Below are 20,436 nucleotides of genomic sequence, written 5' to 3' on the forward strand. Positions count from 1 at the left end.
AGTGATTTTCAGTATTTCACAGTTGTTTGGCTATCACCACAATCAATTTTAGAACATATTCTTGACCCCATAAAGAAACCCATATCCATTAGCATTCCCAATTCTCCCTTTTCCCCCTCCCTAGCCCAGTAATTTACTTTTTGTCTCTATGATTTGCCTATCTTTACATTCCATATAAATGGAATCATATAATATGTGATCTTTGTGACTGGCCTTTTTCACTTAACATAATGTTTTCAAGGTTCATTCATGTTGTAGCGTGTATCAATAGTCCTTCATTTAAAAAATTTTCAAATAATACTCGATTATATGGATATGCCACATTTTGTTTATTCATTCATCAGTTGATGGACATTTGTGTCCTTATATTTTTATTGATTTCAGAGAGGAAGGGAGAGGGAGAGAGATAGAGACATCAATCATTGATCGGGTGCCTCCTACCTCCCCACACTGAGGATCGAGCCCGCAACCCAGGCAAGTGTTCATAGGTGGATGTTCAACCACTGAGCCACGTTGGCTGAGCAAAATATTTTTCAACTGTAAGATACTCTAAATAGGATCTTACATGAAGTTGTTGGTGTATGCAGTAGCTATCATATAGCAAGTAATTTTACATTGTAGTAGTCCACCATTTTTAGATACTAAAAATTAGAATATTTAAGTATTTGGAATATATTGAGTTTTTTAACCTTTTATAACATTTAGCCCTGCCTGTTAACCTATTTTAACCATATATTAGAAAATAAAAATATTGTGAATTATACCTTTAAGATAAAAAATATAACTTATATACATGTCTTTGTTTTACAGATATAAAAGAAGATTTAGATTCTGACAATGATAGATCTTTTAAGGAAGAGCCAATGGAAATAGATGATGATGATGTGAAAACAGAATCACATATAAACTGTCAGGAAAGTTCTCAAGTAGATGTGGTCAATGTCAGTGAGGGTTTTCATCTAAGGACTAGTTATAAAAAGAAAATTAAGTCATCCAAACTAGATGGACTTCTTGAAAGGAGAATTAAACAGTTTACACTGGAAGAAAAACAGCGACTTGAAAAAATAAAGTTGGAGGGTGGGATTAAGAGTGCAGGAAAGACTTCTACAAGTTCTTTGAAATGTCTGTCTGAGTCACCAGTAATAAAAAAAGTAAAAGAAGGGTGTCAAAGAGACTTGCTTAAACAAGAACGCAGTTCTAACACAATTAATGATAAGTCTGAACACTTTATTCAGGAATGCTCAGAAAGTGATTCCTCAATTCTAGGAATCAGTGATCCTGATCATACCACAAGTAAACTTTATCCAAAAGATGAAATGTTAGAGGACGTCTCCAGTCAGAGCCAAGAGACAGACTGTCAGAAACAAAATTCTGTTGGAAATAACATGGATGAGAAGCTCTCTGAACCAGCCAGTAAAGGCTTGGAACCCAGAAAGATTAAAACCAAAGGAAGTGATTTTCTCATTGATGACTTCAAATTAGCCAGTGCAGATGAAATTGGTGCTTTGATTTCTAAGAACAAAAAACCACCCTCACAGCAGAATAACAACACCATTGTTTCTCCTTCCCACAGCCCTTTATTTCCGTCAGCATCTAAAAGTTCTGACAGAGAGATCTCATCTCTGTCCAAAGCAATGGACTTTGAATATAACAGCACTTTGGAAAATAGTTCTGATACTATATCTATTCAAGACAGTGAAGAAGATATGATTGTTCAGAATAGCAATGACAGTGTTTCTGAGCAGTTCATAACTCAAGAACAAGGTATTGAAGGCATGGAACCATCGAAATGTGAGTTTGTTTCCACTGGAAAATGTGAAGACAGGCTTCAGGGTAAGATAACTGATACAAATGGTAGAAAAACAAGTCAAGAACAAAAATTAGAGGAGAGACCAGTTAATAAATGTATTGATCAGATAAATCTAAAAAGTAGCACTGACAAAAAGAATAATGAAAATCGAGAGTCTGAAAAGAAAGGACAGAAAGCAAGTACTTTTCAAATAAATGGAAAAGATAACAAACCTAAAGTATATTCGAAAGGTGAATGCTTGAAAGAAATCTCTGAGACTAAAGTAGTAAGTGGTGACGTTGAACCAAAGGTTAATAATGTAAATAAAGCAATTCCTGAAAAGGATATCAAGTCTTTGACTGTAAAGGAATCTGTAAAACTATTCATGAATGGTGATGTCATCATGGAAGATTTTAATGAAAAAAACAACTTGGAAACAAAATCATGCTCACTGAGATCTTCAGGTTCTGAACGTGACTACCAAGATGGCCTAGAAACCCTACCCTTAAGCAGAGAGAGAGAGAGAGCACAAACTACCACCCCACCCCCATGTCCGGAAAGCAGTGCAGTGAGTCAGGTGGAAGATATGGAAATTGAAACCTCAGAAGTTAAGAAAGTTTCTCCATCGCCTATTACTTCTGGAGAGGAATCTAACCTCAGTAATGATTTTATTGATGAAAATGGCCTGCCCACCAACAAAGATGAAAATGTCAATGGAGATTTTAAACGAAAAACAGTCATCACTGAAGTCACCACCACGACATCCACAGTGGCCACAGAGTCGAAAACTGTGATCAAAGTCGCCAAAGGTGATAAGCAAACTTTGGTCTCCGCCACAGAAAACTGTGCCAAATCTACTGTCACAACCACCACTACAACAGTCACAAAGCTTTCCACACCTTCCCCGGGCAGCAGTGTGGACATCATCTCTGTGAAGGAGCAGAAGAAAACGGTGGTCACCACAACAGTGACCGACGCGCTGACCACCGCAGGAGGCACTCTGGTAACATCTATGACTGTGAGCAAAGAATATTCCACAAGAGACAAAGTGAAACTCATGAAATTTTCAAGACCTAAGAAGACTCGTTCAGGTACAGCTCTACCATCCTATAGAAAATTTCTCACCAAGAGCAGCAAGAAGAGCATATTTGTTTTGCCTAATGATGACTTAAAAAAGTTGGCCAGAAAAGGAGGAATCCGAGAAGTCCCTTATTTTAATTATAACGCTAAACCTGCCTTGGATATATGGCCATATCCTTCTCCTAGACCAACCTTCGGTATCACTTGGAGGTATGTACTTTAAAATGTGTTTGGGGAAGGGAGGAAGTTTAAAAGAATTATCTACTATCCCTTAAAAAAAAAAAAAGAATAGAGAAAAGACAGGGAAGCATATATATTTTTTAAATTTATTTTTTATTTTGTTGATTTTTTGCAGAGAGGAAGGGAGAGGGATAGAGAGCTAGAAACATTGATGAGAGAGAAACATCGACCAGCTCCCTCCTGCACACCCCCTACTGGGGGTGTGCCCGCAGCCAATGTACATGCCCTTGACCGGAATCGAACCTGGGACCTTTCAATCCGCAGACCTGAGCCAAACCGGTTTTGGCAGGGAAGCATATTTTTAAAAACTGAGTATGTAAGGGAATCCTTTAAAATGAAAAATTGATATTTTCACAAAACAAAAGAAACACAGTTGTTTTTGTGATCTAACTTTCCAAATTATTGCCATGTGTGTGCTTTGGGAATGAGATAATCACAGAATTGGATAATCACCCACTTTTGGAATGTGTGTATAGTTGACCCTTGAACAATTGGGGCACTGAACACTCTTGTGGTCAAAAATCTGTATATAGCTTAAGTCAGCCCTCCGCTTACATGGATTCCTAATTGTAGATAAAAATGTATTTTATTTTTGTTAGATAATTCATAAAAACATAAGACATAGGAAACTTGCCTATAAATTACATTAACGTTCATTATGTGGAGATCTTCCTAATGTGATTTATTTGTATAATAAACATTTGTTCTGGAGTCTTATTTATGTGAGTAAAGGTAGTCTCTGAGATAAGCCCAGAAATAAGCTTTGGGGATGAGTCATAAGTTTGTAGTGTGACATCATAAAGTTTTGTTTGGAAAAGGATCTTTTATGTATGTATGGTAATTTGCCTCTGCCCCCACAGAGGGTCCAAGTTAGAAATAGTGCCTGGTTTTCCTAAGTCCTAGCCCAGTACTTGATCTGCAATATCACATTTCACATATTTATCCTTGCTTTGTCCTTTTCATTTCCTTGTCTTTTTTTCTGTATACCCTTACAGTGGGAAAGGATGGAACATAAACAGAAAGACTTCTATGGGCCATCCTCAGAAATTAGGAGGGATCTCAGTTTTGCAGTGACATTTTGTTAGGATCCTGAAGTTGATTACTTCTGCAAGTTACTGAGCAGGCTTCATTTCTGTGTATCTTTAATATGGTCCCAATTTCTTAAAGTTAAAAATCATGGTGGTGTTTTTTTTTGTTTTTTGTTTCCTCTATATAACAGTATCATAAAAGACAAAAAAAAAAAAAAAAAAAAAGAGTGTAAATGAATACCCTCTATAAAGGAATTAACTTATTAATATGATCAGGCATAGTTGGTTTGACCAAGTTTTTATAACTCATCTTCTGATTTGAATTAAAATATCATCACTCCATTACACATTCAATAGAGACAGCTGAAAAGTACAATTTCTCTGCAGGGCCTGCAATGAAGGATTTGCAGAATCCTGCAGGGAATCAAGGAACTCTTCATTACAGTTCATGGATTTGTAGGATTACTCTGCACTTTTCTGCTTTCTTCATTGAGAGCGGTCCCAAAGTGTGTCCTTGACTGTCCTGCAGGTAACTTCTTTCCCACTGGAAAAGTTACTGTGTACACATACTTTAATTAAAATGACCTGGCAGTGGTGGAGCCCATCTTCCTGCCTTTTCTATTATGAAATGGAAGGTAGGCTCAACTGGGGAGCATTTTCCTTGGACCAGTTCTGCTCAAGTGTTGCCCAGGGCCCTTTTTTTGCACGGCTGGGTTTCAGGAGCCCTGTATTGTTACGTTTTAATATGCACTCTGGGCACAATTTGTATCTGTTTAGTTAATTCCTCGTTTTTTAAATGGAAGGAAATACCTTCCTGTACATTTTAAACAGATACTGCCTTCAGAATATATGCTAACATCTTAATTTGCTAAAGTTGAAAGAAACTTAATTCCTTCTGTCTAATAGGCATGGGTGAATATGTAAATTATTTATTACTTTAGAATGCAGTTTTTTTTTGAAAATGTATAGCTATAAAAAACATGCATGTGAAATGCATTTTTATACTTACACTTGAATAAAATACGTCTGATTTTTAGAGTAGGAGTTAAGAATGCCAAAGGTGCATGTTCAATCTTGATTAATGTTAAGGCTGAGCCATTCTGAATAAGTGAAACTTGTCTCACCTACTCATTAGGGCTTCTTTTCCCTCCACTGTCCATTCCTTCCTCACTTTTCCCGAGGCCCTGATTCATGTTTTATTATCACTTTGAACCAGTAGTTGTCTCCACAGTGCTGCCAGATGGACCCTCCTAAAGTGCAGGTCTATCCTGTGAACATTCTGATTGAACTTAGCAAACATTAAAGGGGACTTGTTAACTACTGCCAGGCCGAGGAGAAAGTATTTGTCCCCTGTCCATCTCCTCTATGAGAAGTACATTTTTTTGCAACCCACCCAATACTGGATGAATTCAGAGTCCTTAATATAGATTGCCTTTGAGTCTCTGCCTTAATCCTTCCACTTAGTGCAGCACATTCTGGCTCTGCCTTTCTCTCTCATGCCAGCGTCATCTCATGATGCACATCTCCACCCCTTCCTGCCAGCCATAGCACACCAGGTAGGGTTTGGGGAAAAAGTGTGTACTTTTTTACATTTCCCCCCATGCATATGTGTGCCCCTTGCCTTCGGTCAGCCACCGCCACATCCTTTTCATTTGAGTCACGAACAAAGCTCTGATTCGCAACTCTGAGCCAAATCGCATTGCCTCCCCTTCCCACCACCCCCCCCCCCCCCCCGCCGTGCTTTTCTTTGTTATAGCTCCTGGGTACACATCAACAGGTTATCTCATTGATGTGTCCCCAGCTCCTTTCAGTTACACATAGAAGGCACTCAAAATTATTTTTTAATGAATAAATGAATGAACAGGCTGATAATGCATGAGATGTTTTCCCCACCTGATGTTGCTTCCATTGTAAAATAGAGATGCTTTAAAGTTGTTGTTTGTAGAGAATGATTAGAGGAAAGAGAAAGAGCATGAGAAAACACTTCTCTTTTCAACTAGTCCAGAGTTCCTAAGGCGTTCCTATAGGACGTGGTCTAAAAGTGGCACTCACTTCCTCCCTCCTAGGCCATCCCTGCACCAGTTAACGTTTGCCCACTCATTAAAAGATTCTCCTGTGCAGGTCAGAGGATTCACAGGGTGGTAACATACGAATAAAACAATGGTGTCACAGGTGGAGATAGGAAATGAAGTTGCAGCAACTTTTTGGCTCGAGCTTTCCCTTTCTCGCATCTTTCACTTTTCCAATTCCACATTAAGAGCAGAAAGCACTGCCTTCCAGACTGTCTAAGATTTGCTGTCCATCCCTGTGAGAGGAGGAGATTATTTAAATTGTGCAAGTTTTCTCTATACTGCAGTCAACCTTGTATTGATTTAAATGTGTGGAAATATCAACAAAGTACTTAATTACTCAAAGATTACTAATAGAGAATTGACAGCCTCGGCCTGCTTTAACATGTTTTATGGTTAATTCCACTTTAAAACATGATATTCATTACAGTTGTAAATTTGTTTTGAAATGTGTGTTTTTCGAAAGAAAAGAAAGAGATTACTTTATCTCTTGATTAGCAACTAATACAATATTGTCCTTTTTTATTATTCATCATATTAGGATTCCAAAACTATATTAATGTTAAAGTGTTATTAGTGTTGACAATAGTCATCATCCAGGAGTTCATGTTTTGCAGAGCCATCACTTGGACACAAAATTTTCTGTGTTATTTGGAAAATTTTGTGAGTTCAAAATTTAATTCTCTATATTTGCTCTCCTTCATAATTTCCTAACACTTATTTTGAGATTAGCCTAAATGGATAAGACCTTCATAAATTGTTGCTGTATCTATCATACAGTGAAGCATGCTTTTTGCACAGATTTATGTCATTTGAAGTGACTACCGATCCTTTTTAAATTGTTAGATGCATGTTGTACCTAGGAATTTCTTATTAAGGGACATATAAGAGCCAAATTGCTTACAAAGCCGTATTATAAATATTGAATGGGGACAAGAAATAGTCTTTCAGTTTAGTAGAGAGTGTATGTGTGAACATATATATGGTACTTCTCGGGTTTTCCTTTCAGGTATCGACTCCAGACTGTGAAGTCCTTAGCTGGAGTGAGCCTCATGTTACGCTTACTGTGGGCAAGTCTGAGATGGGATGACATGGCAGCCAAGGCTCCTCCAGGCGGAGGGACCACTCGCACAGGTAAGGGATTTTGATTTTCTAGTTTAAACTTAAAGAAAGTCACTTGACAGTTTGCTTAATTTTAAGTATATCTGATACTTAATAAAATACAGTGTTAAAAATATGTGTTAAAAATACAGCTTTGCTAAAGTTTGTCAGCACATGCTAGAAAATCCTAGGGTCAGGGAAGGAGGTTTCAAATTATAAGGTGAGTCACATATATGAACCAGTCTGAATTTTTAAAAGAGATTTATATTATAGAGCAGTGATTTTCATACTGGTGAGCTGCAAGAATTTTTAAAACATGCAATACCTGACTGTGAAATTAGGGGGACTGCTCTCCTTTCCCGTAGATTGTAAGATTAAAATATGACAACAGTCAACACAGCAAAAGCCATCAGTGTGAATGAATCAAATTATACCTATTTTTGTTGTTGTTAGATTGGTAAAAGACATAATATATGTTTTGCAGAATTTTAGTAATGAGTTTATGTGCCATGAGATGAAAAAAATAAAAATTTCTGTTATAGAGTATAAATCATTTAAACGGGGACAGCTCAAACTGTATGCTTGCTGCCTCTCTCCTAGTGTTATTATTTTGTTATCGAGTTTGGCCACCAGGAACTAAGCTGCCCCAAACAGCATTTTGCTCAATTTAGAAATTTTCAAATATTTTCTTTGGTCGTTATTAAAATGCTTCCAAAAGTTTGTTTCATGTTTGTTTCTTTTAAAGCAGCATATGCTGTACCTAAATACTTTAGTTGCTTATTAATACTTTGTGAATTAAATCCCCATAGAAACATCCGAAACTGAAATCACAACAACAGAAATAATTAAGAGACGAGATGTTGGTCCTTATGGCATTCGGTCTGAATACTGTATCAGGAAAATAATTTGCCCCATTGGAGTTCCAGAAGCACCAAAAGGTAAGGAATAGAAATAATTCTGTTCTTTCATTATTGACCTGTTAGCCACGTTTTTCATGAATTGAAGTTTATTATAATTGTTTCTTTAACTCTTTATTCCACATTTGAAAGAGATTATTTTTTATTACAAACTATTAAATTTTAAAAATTGTATTTAAGGAGTAAACACAGTAAAATTTCACTAGCCACATGTTGACGTCCATAGGTAGTGTGCCAAGAATAGGAAGAGTACAGAGAGATATAATAACACTTCTTATAATTAAATGTGGAACAGTGACTGACCTGGACCACGTGCTCCAAGAGAGTAACCACCACGTCCATCTGGTTTGCTGTAGTCCCAGCACCTGTTGCAGCAACTGACCTATAAGTGGTCATTGAAGATTGGTTGACTCAAGGTAGAAATAATCTGAGAGGCTAAGGGAGTACTCAGGAAACATTTATAGAGTCCACGTAATAGGCTCTGGATGGTAAGTAAGTAGAAGAAGGAGATCCAGCTCCTGTTCTCAAGGGAGCAAAGAAAAGTTGTATTGGTGTCATAATATACTTGAGGACCAAAACTGTGAACACTAAAAAGAGCTCAGTAAGGTGTCCAGATTCAAGATATATAGACAAAAATCAATAATTTTATTTTACATGTGCATAAAATATTTATGAAAAAAGTTATTAAAAAATTAGTAAAAGGAAAATGGTGTTCTTAGAAATATACTATTTTATAAAAGTTAGTTTTCCCCAGATGTATAAATTTAATTTTTGAATATTGATTGAATTAACTCAGAAGTTCATCCTGGAGAATAAATGACTGAAAAAATGAGCTTTTTGAAAACAACGATGATGAGGGGCTGCCTGTCCTAGTAGATATGAAATATTAGTATAATTAAAAACCTTGTCCTGTCCCTAGCCAGCTTGTCTCAGCGGATAGAGACTCCGCCTGTGGACTGAAGGGTCGTGGCTTTGATTCCAATCAAGAACATGTAGGAACCATGCAGGAGGCAGCCAATCAACGATTCTCTCTCATCATTGATATTTCTACTTCTCTTTCCCTCTCCCTCCCTCTCTGAAATCAATAAAATATATATTTTTTAAAATGTCCTGAAACAATGCAAATGATAGGCAGAGATACAGATAGAAGAAGGTATTCCTGACCAGTCTTTAGTCTTTACCCCACAGCCTTCAGTGCAAACCACTGCAATCTCCTTAACTCGCTTTTCTTTGGCTTATATCACTTAATACATGCTGCTGTTTTGGTTTCCTTCTGCTGCTTTCCTTTGATTCTACCGCTTCTTATTCCTAAAACATGGGAAGGTTCAATGCTTGTCTCTTCCTACTTTTTATTTTGAAAATTGATCATTAGGATATTTTGCCCGTTCTTAGTAGTTTTCAGATCTCTTTGTTATGTTGATAACTCTCAAGTCCCCTTTTTCAGTGCGTGGATAGGGAAATACAGATGACCAGAGTTGTACAATGTAAGGACACCCAGCCCAACTGTGGGAAGAATGAGCTTGCTTCTTGAAGGAAGTTGTAACCAGGTTGGGTTCTGAAGGATAAATAGGCATTGTTCCAGTGAGGGGTGGGTTCCCTCCACCTAGAATAGTGTTGCAGGCAGAGGGAACAGGCTGTGGAAAGGTTCATAGGACTTGGTATCTGGGGCCAACAAATCACAGCCAATGAGTCTTAACCACCTGCTTCTGTTAATAAGGTTTGATTGGAACACACCATACTTACTTAAGTATTATCTTTGGCTCCTTTTGTGATACAAAGGCAGAGTTAAAAAGTTGTAGCAGAAACCATCTGGTCCACATAGTACTTACCATCTGGCTTTTCAAGGAAAGTTTGCCAATCCCTGCTTTTCATGATATATAAAAGGAGATGCCAGAAGTACTATAATTTTAGGAGCTATATTGCTTAAAATACTCTGATTTCTTTCCCAAAGAAACACCTACACCCCAGAGGAAAGGCCTTCGATCAAGTGCATTACGGCCGAAGAGACCAGAAACGCCCAAGCAGACTGGCCCTGTTATTATTGAAACTTGGGTAGCAGAGGAAGAGTTGGAATTATGGGAGATCAGGGCGTTTGCTGAGAGGTAAGGAAATGGCTAATAAGTTATCATATATTTGAAAAATGTATCACTTCAGAATTAAAGAAGTGATAATAGTTGATTCAATGGGTCCCGATGTTACTCTACCTTTTGTATTAAAATACTAGCAGTATATAATTTATTAATATCCTGATTTTAACTTTATTCACTTGTGAGTTTCCAATTATCTTAATTTAAATGTTTTATTTTTAAATCAAAGTAATTTGATACCTCTTTATGATATATAATAAAAGTCAACCCGATTTCACTTAATATTAGATGCCAGATGCCTAATAAGGTATTTTCTGATAAGTTCTCCTTTTTCCCCCCTGCAGAGTGGAGAAAGAAAAGGCACAAGCAGTTGAGCAACAAGCTAAGGTTAGTGAACAGAAGAAGGCAGAGGACATCAAGGCCCAAATGGAGGCTCACCTCAAACAGCAGCGATTGGCTGCCCAGCAGGTGGGGGAGTTGGTACCAGTCCCACCTGGCAATGACTTGACATTTTTAGCCAATTTCATGCACACTGAAAGCACAGTAATGATACATTTGTGTAGTTTTTTTTTTTTGTGTGTGTGTGTGTTTTTTAGTTTTTTTTGAGTGTGTGTATGTGTGTTTGTTTGTTTTTTTAATTGAGTTTTTACCGAGAGGAAGAGAGAGGGACAGAGAGTCAGAAACATTGATGATAGAGAAACACTGATCAGCTGTCTCCTGCACACCCCCTACTGGGGATGTGCCCACAACCAAGGTACTTGACCGGAATCGAACCTGGGACCTTTCAGTCTGCAGGCAGATGCTCTATCCACTAAGCCAAACTGGTTTCAGCTGTAGTTTTTTTAAGAGTATCTCAAATATATCTTAATTTCATTGCTTGAAAGTAGCACTGTGGCTACATCAAGCAGTTTTGCAAAAAATATATTTGGAGTACAATATTTGAAATAAGATTTATTTATTATCTTTATAATTTAGTGGATAGTTTCTAAAGGGATTTTTCCCCCCTGTAGAATTCCAATCCATAAAATCATTTTATTCTATGGAAAGCAAATAGTACTAAAATTCTGAGTTTGTTGTTATTGATGATCACAAAACTATGTAAATGGTAAGAAAACATTGCCTGAATATTAGGGACCCACATAAGAATGATTGCCTCTTTTTTCTATTAAGGAGATATTATAAAACTTTTTTAGCAAACTTGAATATATAAGCTTTAAAGATACAGATGAAATAGATACATGTCTATTTATAATATCATTAACTTAAGTTACACATAACTTAACATAATTATATTTTATATAAACTAGCTCTTCCCTCTCACATTTCATAAAACATTTTTTCAAATTCTTAGTATTTTTTACATCAGTTTACTGTAGGTCATTATATTCACTTACATCAAACTTTGAGATAACAGCACTTGAATTCTGTTCATTCATAGAAAAACTGGCCGGTTGTTTTTTGTTTTTTCATTTTATGCCTGTGTCTTTTCATTTCCACAATGTAACCTGAATTTACTTTTAAAAATTTCTTTAACATCCTTATTTACAAAGATAGTGAACATATCTAATTTTGAAGATTTAGCCTCAGGAAATAACTTTACCTCCTTTTTTTATTGATTTAATCAGATGATATGTCTAAATATCCAAAACTAAACTTTTATTCTGAGGAAATTATGTGAAATACATTATATTCAGGCATAGAGGATGTAGTCCTAAGAAGATTGGGTGTGATGTCATTGGTGAGTGGTTTCCAATGGCAGGAGATAGTTCAGAATTGGAATTGCATTTCATCACTACCATTAACTAGCTCTGGCTTTGGGCCAGTTTCACACCCTCTCTGAGTCTCAGTTTCCTCATCTTTAAATCACAGTATCAGCAACGTTATCGGGTTGGTCTGAGCATTTAATGAAGGTAAAGTATCTGCCATCAGGTTTGTAATCCGTGCCACCTATCCTATATAATAAAAGCCTAATATGCTTGCTAAGTGTCCAATTATTTGACCAGTCACTATGACGCATACTGACCACTAGGGGGCAGACGCTCTGACTGGTAGATTAGCTTGCTGATGGGGTCCAGTCAATCCGGTCTGGGTGAGATGGGCTGGACATGCCCTGGAGCCCTCCCGCAGTCCCTCCCCTGCTGTGATCATGTACTGGTAGGATCCCGTAGTCTGGCCTGCGCAATCTCACAATCTGGGACCCCTCCGTGGATGTGGGAGCCGTTTTCAGCCCGATCCCTTGCAGGCCAGGCCCAGGGACACCACCGCTGCACAAATCCACGCACCAGCCCACTAGTTCTTTTATATGTGTAAGCTTACCACCATCAAGTTTGTAAGCTGTCAGGAAATGTCATTAATACATGATAAAATGTACACAAACTGTCTTTAATGACTAATATCTGAAAGATCAGATTGTACCAGTCTATACAGAATAGTCTAAAGTATTTTTCTGTAAAAATATTAGAACACAAAAATAATAAATCTAGAAAAATTGTATAATTTTTAGCTTGCTTAACTGCAGGTTTGCCATCTTGAATAGTTTAAACATTGCCATGTTTTTTATGGTTGGATAAATTAACATTATGGTAAACCAGAAACCTTTCACACTTAGTATTATCTGCTACCCTCTCTAACCACTGCTGAGCAGGAATTCTGTGTCTGGTAAGATTACCCAGGTCTCTATTATTTTCACTTGGAAAGCTGAAAAAACTTGATAGTTTTTAAATCTTTGTTATGAAAAACTACTTTTAATAAAATAATTGTGACAGAGTCATAAAAATATTTTCACCAAGGAATTAAATTCCAGGTAAATTTATATGGGCGTATTTTCAAAAGTGAAATATTTTTGAAATATGGTACAGTTTCTTAGATTGGGAGGAATTCTAGGTGGGCTTCTTGCAGAATGGTATTGTTTTTATGTAGAACTATTTTGGTTCATGTTTTCTCTCCCTGACTTTTCTAGAAACGGTTGGAACAGCAGAAACCTACAGTAATTTCAGCTTCCACGACTTCATCAACAAACAATACGACTAGTACCATCTCTCCAGCACAGAAAGTTATGGTGGCGCCCTTAAGTGGCTCAGTTTCGTCTGGAACTAAAATGGTACTAACCACTAAAGTTGGATCTCCAGCTACAGTGACATTCCAGCAGAACAAGAACTTCCATCAGACCTTTGCTACATGGGTTAAGCAAGGCCAGTCAAATTCAGGTACACAACTGTGATTAAATAAAAGATTGCTTTAATTCAAGAACAAGAATTGCAATCGATTACCTACTGAAATAAAACCTTTCTTTAGAAATTATTTTTCTTCTGCAGCAGATTGAGCAAACAAGCTGTAGCCGTTAGTTTGTTACAGATAATATCCATAATAATACATTAGCAAAACTCCTCTCTTGCATTATTTCACTTTCAACATTTACATAGTTCACTTTGAGTGGAGAGGAATTTTTTTTTTTTTTTTTAATATACAAAACAAACCACAGTTCATGCATTGGTGCCCTTCCTAGAAGTCACTAAGTTGCTGGTTATTTTAAATGTAAAGCTTATTAAATGTCTTATACCCTATTAGCCACCAGTACAGCTGCCACCTCTGCTACCACCATTGCCAGCACAGGTCAGACGTTCCAAATTACAGGCAATCCAGTCACTATGGCAGGAAAAGTAATTACCAAACTGCCACTTCCTGCAAACAGCAAGATTGTCGCTGTAAATGTGCCAGCAACACAAGGAGGTAAGGGAAATGTGAAGAGTTTTAATTCACATTTGCCAGATCATCCCGTTGCCATCATTTTTCATTTCCTTTTCACTGATTTCAGTCCTCGGATCTCACATTCTGTGTATTCCCTGCCACACATAGTTTCTCCCCAGAAACTGAGCAGCAGCTATTGCTTTTTGTTAAAGGGGCAATTGTTAATTACTTTATCTCCTTTTTTTTAAGGCGTTGTTCAAGTACAGCAAAAAGTCCTGGGTATCATTCCATCAAGCACAGGTACGAGTCAGCAAACATATACTTCATTCCAGCCCAGGACAGCAACAGTCACCATTAGGCCTAATACCACAGCCTCTGGAGGAACCACAAGCACTTCACAAGTAAGAATTCTTTCTCTTGCTTTGAAATATTACTGACATCAGGTTTTTAGAATGGACTTTTCCACAATTAATCTAACTTCTAATTTATCTTTGCCTTTTATTTACTCTATGACAAAGTACTGATTTAAAAAAATATTGTTTATCTTTCTAAGTAAAAATGATACATGACAAACTTTATATTTAACATATACCTAGTTGTATGTTAGTATTATTTATGAATCATAAGAATTACTTTCTAGCATTTTATAAGGAAATCCTAGACCATTTATAAAATAATGGTCAGCAGTGGACCAGGCCAAAGGAAACGTGCTATGCAGCTAGGAAATAGAATGAAAAATACAGTCTACAGCACACTAACTAGTTTGTCATCAGCTGATATACACACGTGTTAGAGACATCATTTCTTTGGCACTAGTAACATGGGGAGGGTTTGCAGTTTTGCAGACTTAGGATCAGAACATAGGATTCTTATAGTTAAGATCAGAACATTTTCAAATCTGAAAATAACATGCTCTGTGCTCTCTCCTTTAAAACTATGAAAGAACATTTGATTTGTGATTTTACTCTTATATTCCCTGGATTACAGATATGGATTGGAGCTCTGGGAAGATAGAACGCAAAATTTTTCTGTGAGCAGCTATGGTGGTTATAGATGAGAGCTTCCCTGGGTCTTGTCCGTCCTTTAGCCTGTGGACTGTTGTTGGTGTCAATAACAAAGCATTTCATAAGCTCTCATTTAAATTCAATTTTTTGCTCTCAAAATTCCATCTTTACTCTGATGCTGAGTATAATTTAAAATGTGGTATCCAAGATCCTCTATAATTTCTGTAGATTTGTTTATTAATATACAGTATTTAAAGATCTGTGTTCTAAGTCCATCATGCTTTTGTCTTTTAAGGGCATTTTTCTTATTGTCTTTTGTGTCATTTATAGGTAATCACAGGGCCTCAGATCCGCCCTGGTATGACAGTGATTAGAACACCACTCCAACAGTCAACACTCGGAAAGACAATTATTCGAACACCTGTGGTGGTACAGCCAGGTACTCATCTATGCACTATTACCATTTTACTTCTAAACAGCCAGTCCATTAAATCCATAATAATCTGTATTACTCTTTAAACTAAAAAAATACAAATTTGAATTAAAATTTTAAAGCATACTAAATTTCTAATGCATCATAGAATGCATTTATAGACATTATTTCATTTTTGGCATTGCAAAATCCAGTTATACTTATTAAAAATATTTTTTAAATTTCTAATAAATAGAATATTAGGGTGTCCCAAAAATGTATACACTTTAGCAATTGTTAACTCAATTTTGAAAGTGAAATGTATTTTAATAAACACTGCCTTTATAATTATTCAAAGTATATGTATACATTTCTGGGGACATACTATATATTATACATTAAAATATTGAGCAAAGAATAAGCAAAGAAAACATGGTCTATATGTCAAAAGATTGAGATAAAATCAAGAAAACAGCTAATGCCCTATCCAGTTCCTTCCCCTCCTACTTTTCTTACCTGGCACATAGCTGTAAGAAAAGCTTATTAAAAATTGGCCCAGAGGCCTAGCTGGTTTGGCTCAGTGGACAGAGTGTCAGCCTGTGGACTGAAGGGTCCCAGGTTCTATTCCAGCCAAGGGCACATGCCTGGGTTTTGGGCTCAGTTCCCAGTAGGGGGTGTGCAGGAGGCAGCCAATCAGTGATTCTCATCATTGATGTTTCTATCTCTCTCTCCCTTTCTCTTCCTCTCTAAAATCAATAAAATGTATTTTTTTTAAATTGGCCCAGAATATTCTAGATTCTATATGTTTTTGCTTAAAATTCATATGATTTTTATATTAAATTATTTTTAATGTTATATTCCTAAGGAAAGGCAGTCTTATAAATGGCATATCTTACATATTTTTCTCTGTTCTCCCTATTATCATTGTGGCTTTGGACACACAGGAAAAATATTGACTTTACTATAGATAGCAGAAACTGAAGGATGGTTGTCAGTAATGTGATTGACAAGGTATATCCTTTTGGTTTGGATATATGTATGAATGCATGCTTGAGCTGTCAGCATCCCATAAGTCTTTTTGGAAACTGAAGTGTTGAACTATTTCAACTAAAAGTGCCGGTAAGGACATACAAGTATTTGTGATGTTTTGCTATGTGCCTAGGTACTCCTCAACAAGTGGTGACTCAGATCATCAGAGGGCAGCCTGTTTCCACTGCCATCTCTGCCCCTAACACAGCTTCCTCCACGCCTGGGCAGAAAGGGTTAACTTCGGGAACATCCACTTCAAACCTGCCGACTTCAGCCTCACCATCCCCTCGCCCCCAGCAAGGACAGGTGAAGCTTACCATGGCTCAGCTCACTCAGTTAACACAGGGCCACGTAAGTAATGCACCTTCAGTTTAACTTTAGAGATGGTCATATTTATTCCTGTAAGTTTTTTAACAATGTACATATTTCCAGTAACTAAAAAATGTACTTATTTTAAGAAATGGTAGCTTGCCATTTTTGTTGTTGTGGCTAATCCTCACCCAAGGATATTTTTTCTATTGATTTTTAGAGAGAGTAGAAGGAAGGAAGGGAGGGGGGGAGAGGAGAGCGAGAAACATTGATGTGAGAGAGACACATTGATTGGTTGCCTCTGGCACGCACTCCGACTGGGACCAGGGATCGAGCCTGCCACTGAGGTACATGCCCTTGACAGAATCTTCTGGCTCTCCATTTGGAACTTAGATTGTTAATTCATGGTTTTTCTAATAAACAACATCAGTGTTTTTGTTTGGTTCATCTTCAGCTAAGACCTGCTTATAAAGGGAGGGAGGGGGGAATGGGGGGTGGAAGAGAGGGGGGTAGGGAGGGAAGAACATTGACATGAGAGAAATATCGATTGGTTGCCTTCCGTCTGTGCCCCCAACCAGGGATCAAACCCACAACCCAGGCATGTTGCCTGACTGGGAATTGAATCGGCAACCTTTCGTTGCACAGGACACTGCTTAACCAAGTGAGTCACTCTGTCCAGGCAGCTTCAGTCTTTTTAAATAAATATTTTTTTTTTAGCTTATCTGGATTCCTTCTGGTACCATTCGGTAGACATTCAAATACTACATATTTTCATTATAGTATAGGATCTTTTTAACATTAAAAAGGTATACTTACAGCCGAAACCAGTTTGGATCAGCGGACAGAAAGGTCCCAGGTTCGATTCCAGTCAGGCGCATGCACCTTGGTTGTGGGCACATCCCCAGTGGGGGAGGGTGCAGGAGGCAGCTGATTGATGTTTCTCTCATCAATGTTTCTAACTATCTCTCCCCCTTCCTCTCTGTAAAAAATCAATAAAATATATTTTAAAAAATCAATGGGAGTATAATGCAAAATAAAAATACTAGACATAATTTTTTTTTAAAAAAAAGGTATACTTAAAGAATGATGCTTTAAGTACTATTTACATGTGTGTTTTTTCCATAGGGTGGCAATCAAGGATTGACAGTAGTAATTCAAGGACAAGGTCAAACTACGGGGCAGTTGCAGTTGATACCTCAAGGGGTGACTGTCCTCCCAGGGCCGGGACAGCAGCTGATGCAGGCTGCAATGCCGAATGGGACTGTTCAGCGGTTCCTCTTCACCCCATTGGCAACAACAGCCACGGCGGCCAGCACCAGCACCACCACCACTGTTTCCACCACAGCAGCAGGTAGGACGTGGGGTTATCAGACACACTGTGTGTAATCACCATAAGTTGCTGGGCTAACAATGGGGGCACGTGACCAGTGCTTTTCTTTGGGAGAATAAACCACAAGCCAGTGAGTTTACCAGTTGATTGGTCAGCCTCACAAGATCTTTTATTACAGAGTCCTGTCACCTTTACCCCTCAAAATAGATAGAAAGGGAGGTGAGGGTCTTGGATATCATGCTAATTATACCCACATTCCTTTCCAAGCCTTATGGGCACTGATTAAATAATGGAGTTAATCTCAGGGCAGGTGGATATATGCAGCTCATAACCTACAAGTGAGAGCTGCAGGTCCAAAGCCACTTTGTTTTCCTTCTGCAAGCAGCTGTCATTAACTGCCACCACGGTTAGGGAAAAAATAGTGGTGAGCATTAGCCTGGGCCAAAAGACCTGGCTGATTTCCAGAGACTGCACCTCACTTTGGAAGTGGCTTTCTGGGGATTCAGCAAAGTGTGCAGAGGGTGGCTATCAGATAGGGCCCATGCTCCCCAACTTAAAAGAGCTCTAACTCAAGTGGGTCTCAGTGGAACCTTTCTAAGACATTCTTCTACACTGAAATTCAGAATTCTCACCTTTAGAAAATCCTCCAAATTCTTTAACCTTGGCCTTATATTCTAGAGCATCTGTCTCCAACCGGTGGTCCGCGACCACTGTTCTAGAGTAATGTAATTATTTGGTCTTTCTTTTTCACAGGTACAGGCGAACAAAGACAGAGCAAATTGTCACCCTCAACACAAGTGCAACAAGCCAAATCCCTGCCACCAGCTCAGCCCTCCAGTGTGAGTTCTCCAGAGTCCCAGCCACTGACTGCTCAGCCTTTAGCTCAGCCTCAGCCCCAAACTCAGCCCCCGTCCCCAGCTCAGCCTGAAGTTCAGACCCAAGCAACTGTTGCATCCCATGTCTCTTTGGAAGCACAACCCACCCAAACTCAGTCATCCAAACCCCAAGTTGCAGTACAGCCTCAGCCTCAAAGTAATGTCCAAGGACAGCCGCCTGCTCGCGTCCAAAGTCCACCACAGACTCGAATACGTCCATCAACTCCATCCCAGGTGTCTCCTGGACAGCAATCCCAGGTTCAGACTACAACTTCACAACCGATTCCAATTCAGCCACATACATCTCTTCCGATACCTTCCCAGGGCCAGCCACAGTCACAACCCCAGGTACAGTCTTCACCTCAAACTCTTTCATCGGGACAAACGTTAAGTCAAGTTACTGTGTCATCCCCATCCTGTCCTCAGCTACAGATACAGCAGCCACAGCCCCAAGTCATTGCTGTGCCTCAGCTGCAACAACAAGTCCAGGTTCTCTCTCAGATCCAGTCGCAGGTTGTGGCTCAGATACAGGCTCAGCAAGGTGTTGTGCCCCAGCAAATCAAACTCCAGTTACCTATCCAGATTCAGCAAAGCAGTGCTGTGCACACTCACCAGGTTCAGAATGTGGTTACGGTGCAGGCAGCCAGTGTGCAAGAGCAGTTGCAAAGGGTTCAGCAACTCAGGGATCAGCAGCAAAAGAAGAAGCAGCAACAGATAGAGATTAAGCGGGAACACACCCTCCAAGCATCTAATCAAAGTGAAATCATTCAGAAACAGGTAAAGTTATTAAGTAAAAGCAGCATGTTCAGTAGTTTGAATTATTGTGCTGTGCATTAGACTTAGTGTTTGGTTGTGTCAGATTTCCTAAATGAGACAAATTCACTGGTGTTTGCATTTAGAAGCAATATTGGTGTGACCAAAATCTTGAATTACTACTATGGTTTGGAACTTTTCTGTTGGCAGTAGTCAGTGCTTATTAGAAAAACTACCAGCATTTTGGGAGAACTAGGATGGGAAGAATGGATTTAGGAGTTGAAGTATCATTAATACAGAACTGGAAGGTGTAACTGAAATTTTAAAGCCACTTCAGGTGTCATAGCAATTGTTTGAAGTTGTTTACAGTTGTCATCTCCTGGTTTGCATGTTCATAGACCAAGCAAATTATGGACTCATTTGCATTTCTAGCCGCACCTTTGTAAATTTTACTACGATTCCATAGCTCACATATAAAGTGGCATTATGCAGTAGCATCTTAGTAAGTAAGGCAACTTAGATGAGTAAGAATTATTCTACTTACAATGAAGTCACATTATAACATCTTGTAGCATTCCTGGAAAAATTTTTCTTTATATCTACAGCCCGCACTGCCTCGTACTAGTGTGGATTTCAAGTGTTCCCATGTCATGAGACTTGTATTCTGTTCCTGGGTCTCCCATTCACAGCCCCTGAAACTCACTTCCCTCCTCTGAGCTATTTCCT

General features: G+C 38.3%; 1 protein-coding gene across 19 annotated transcripts in view; it reads left to right on the forward strand.

Annotated features, from left to right (window-relative positions):
- Window positions 1-20,436, forward strand: part of BPTF (bromodomain PHD finger transcription factor) — a 99,423-nt gene that overhangs the window by 55,242 nt on the left and 23,745 nt on the right. For 7 of the 19 annotated variants that reach the window (XM_084864131.1, XM_084864126.1, XM_084864127.1 and 4 more), the window contains 12 exons: window positions 811-3,079; window positions 7,216-7,340; window positions 8,117-8,245; window positions 10,176-10,326; window positions 10,656-10,779; window positions 13,271-13,517; window positions 13,879-14,040; window positions 14,248-14,399; window positions 15,333-15,441; window positions 16,577-16,794; window positions 17,878-18,103; window positions 18,836-19,734. In XM_084864131.1, coding sequence (XP_084720257.1) covers window positions 811-3,079; window positions 7,216-7,340; window positions 8,117-8,245; window positions 10,176-10,326; window positions 10,656-10,779; window positions 13,271-13,517; window positions 13,879-14,040; window positions 14,248-14,399; window positions 15,333-15,441; window positions 16,577-16,794; window positions 17,878-18,103; window positions 18,836-19,734 — 4,811 coding nt within the window. The remainder of the gene's footprint in view (window positions 1-810; window positions 3,080-7,215; window positions 7,341-8,116; window positions 8,246-10,175; window positions 10,327-10,655; window positions 10,780-13,270; window positions 13,518-13,878; window positions 14,041-14,247; window positions 14,400-15,332; window positions 15,442-16,576; window positions 16,795-17,877; window positions 18,104-18,835; window positions 19,735-20,436) is intronic. The other 12 variants (XM_084864130.1, XM_084864115.1, XM_084864120.1 and 9 more) reach the window with 6 other exon arrangements.

Source organism: Pipistrellus hanaki (genome assembly GCF_964339955.1).
Source record: "Pipistrellus hanaki genome assembly, chromosome: 16".
In the NCBI taxonomy this organism is placed as follows: Eukaryota; Metazoa; Chordata; class Mammalia; order Chiroptera; family Vespertilionidae; genus Pipistrellus; species Pipistrellus hanaki.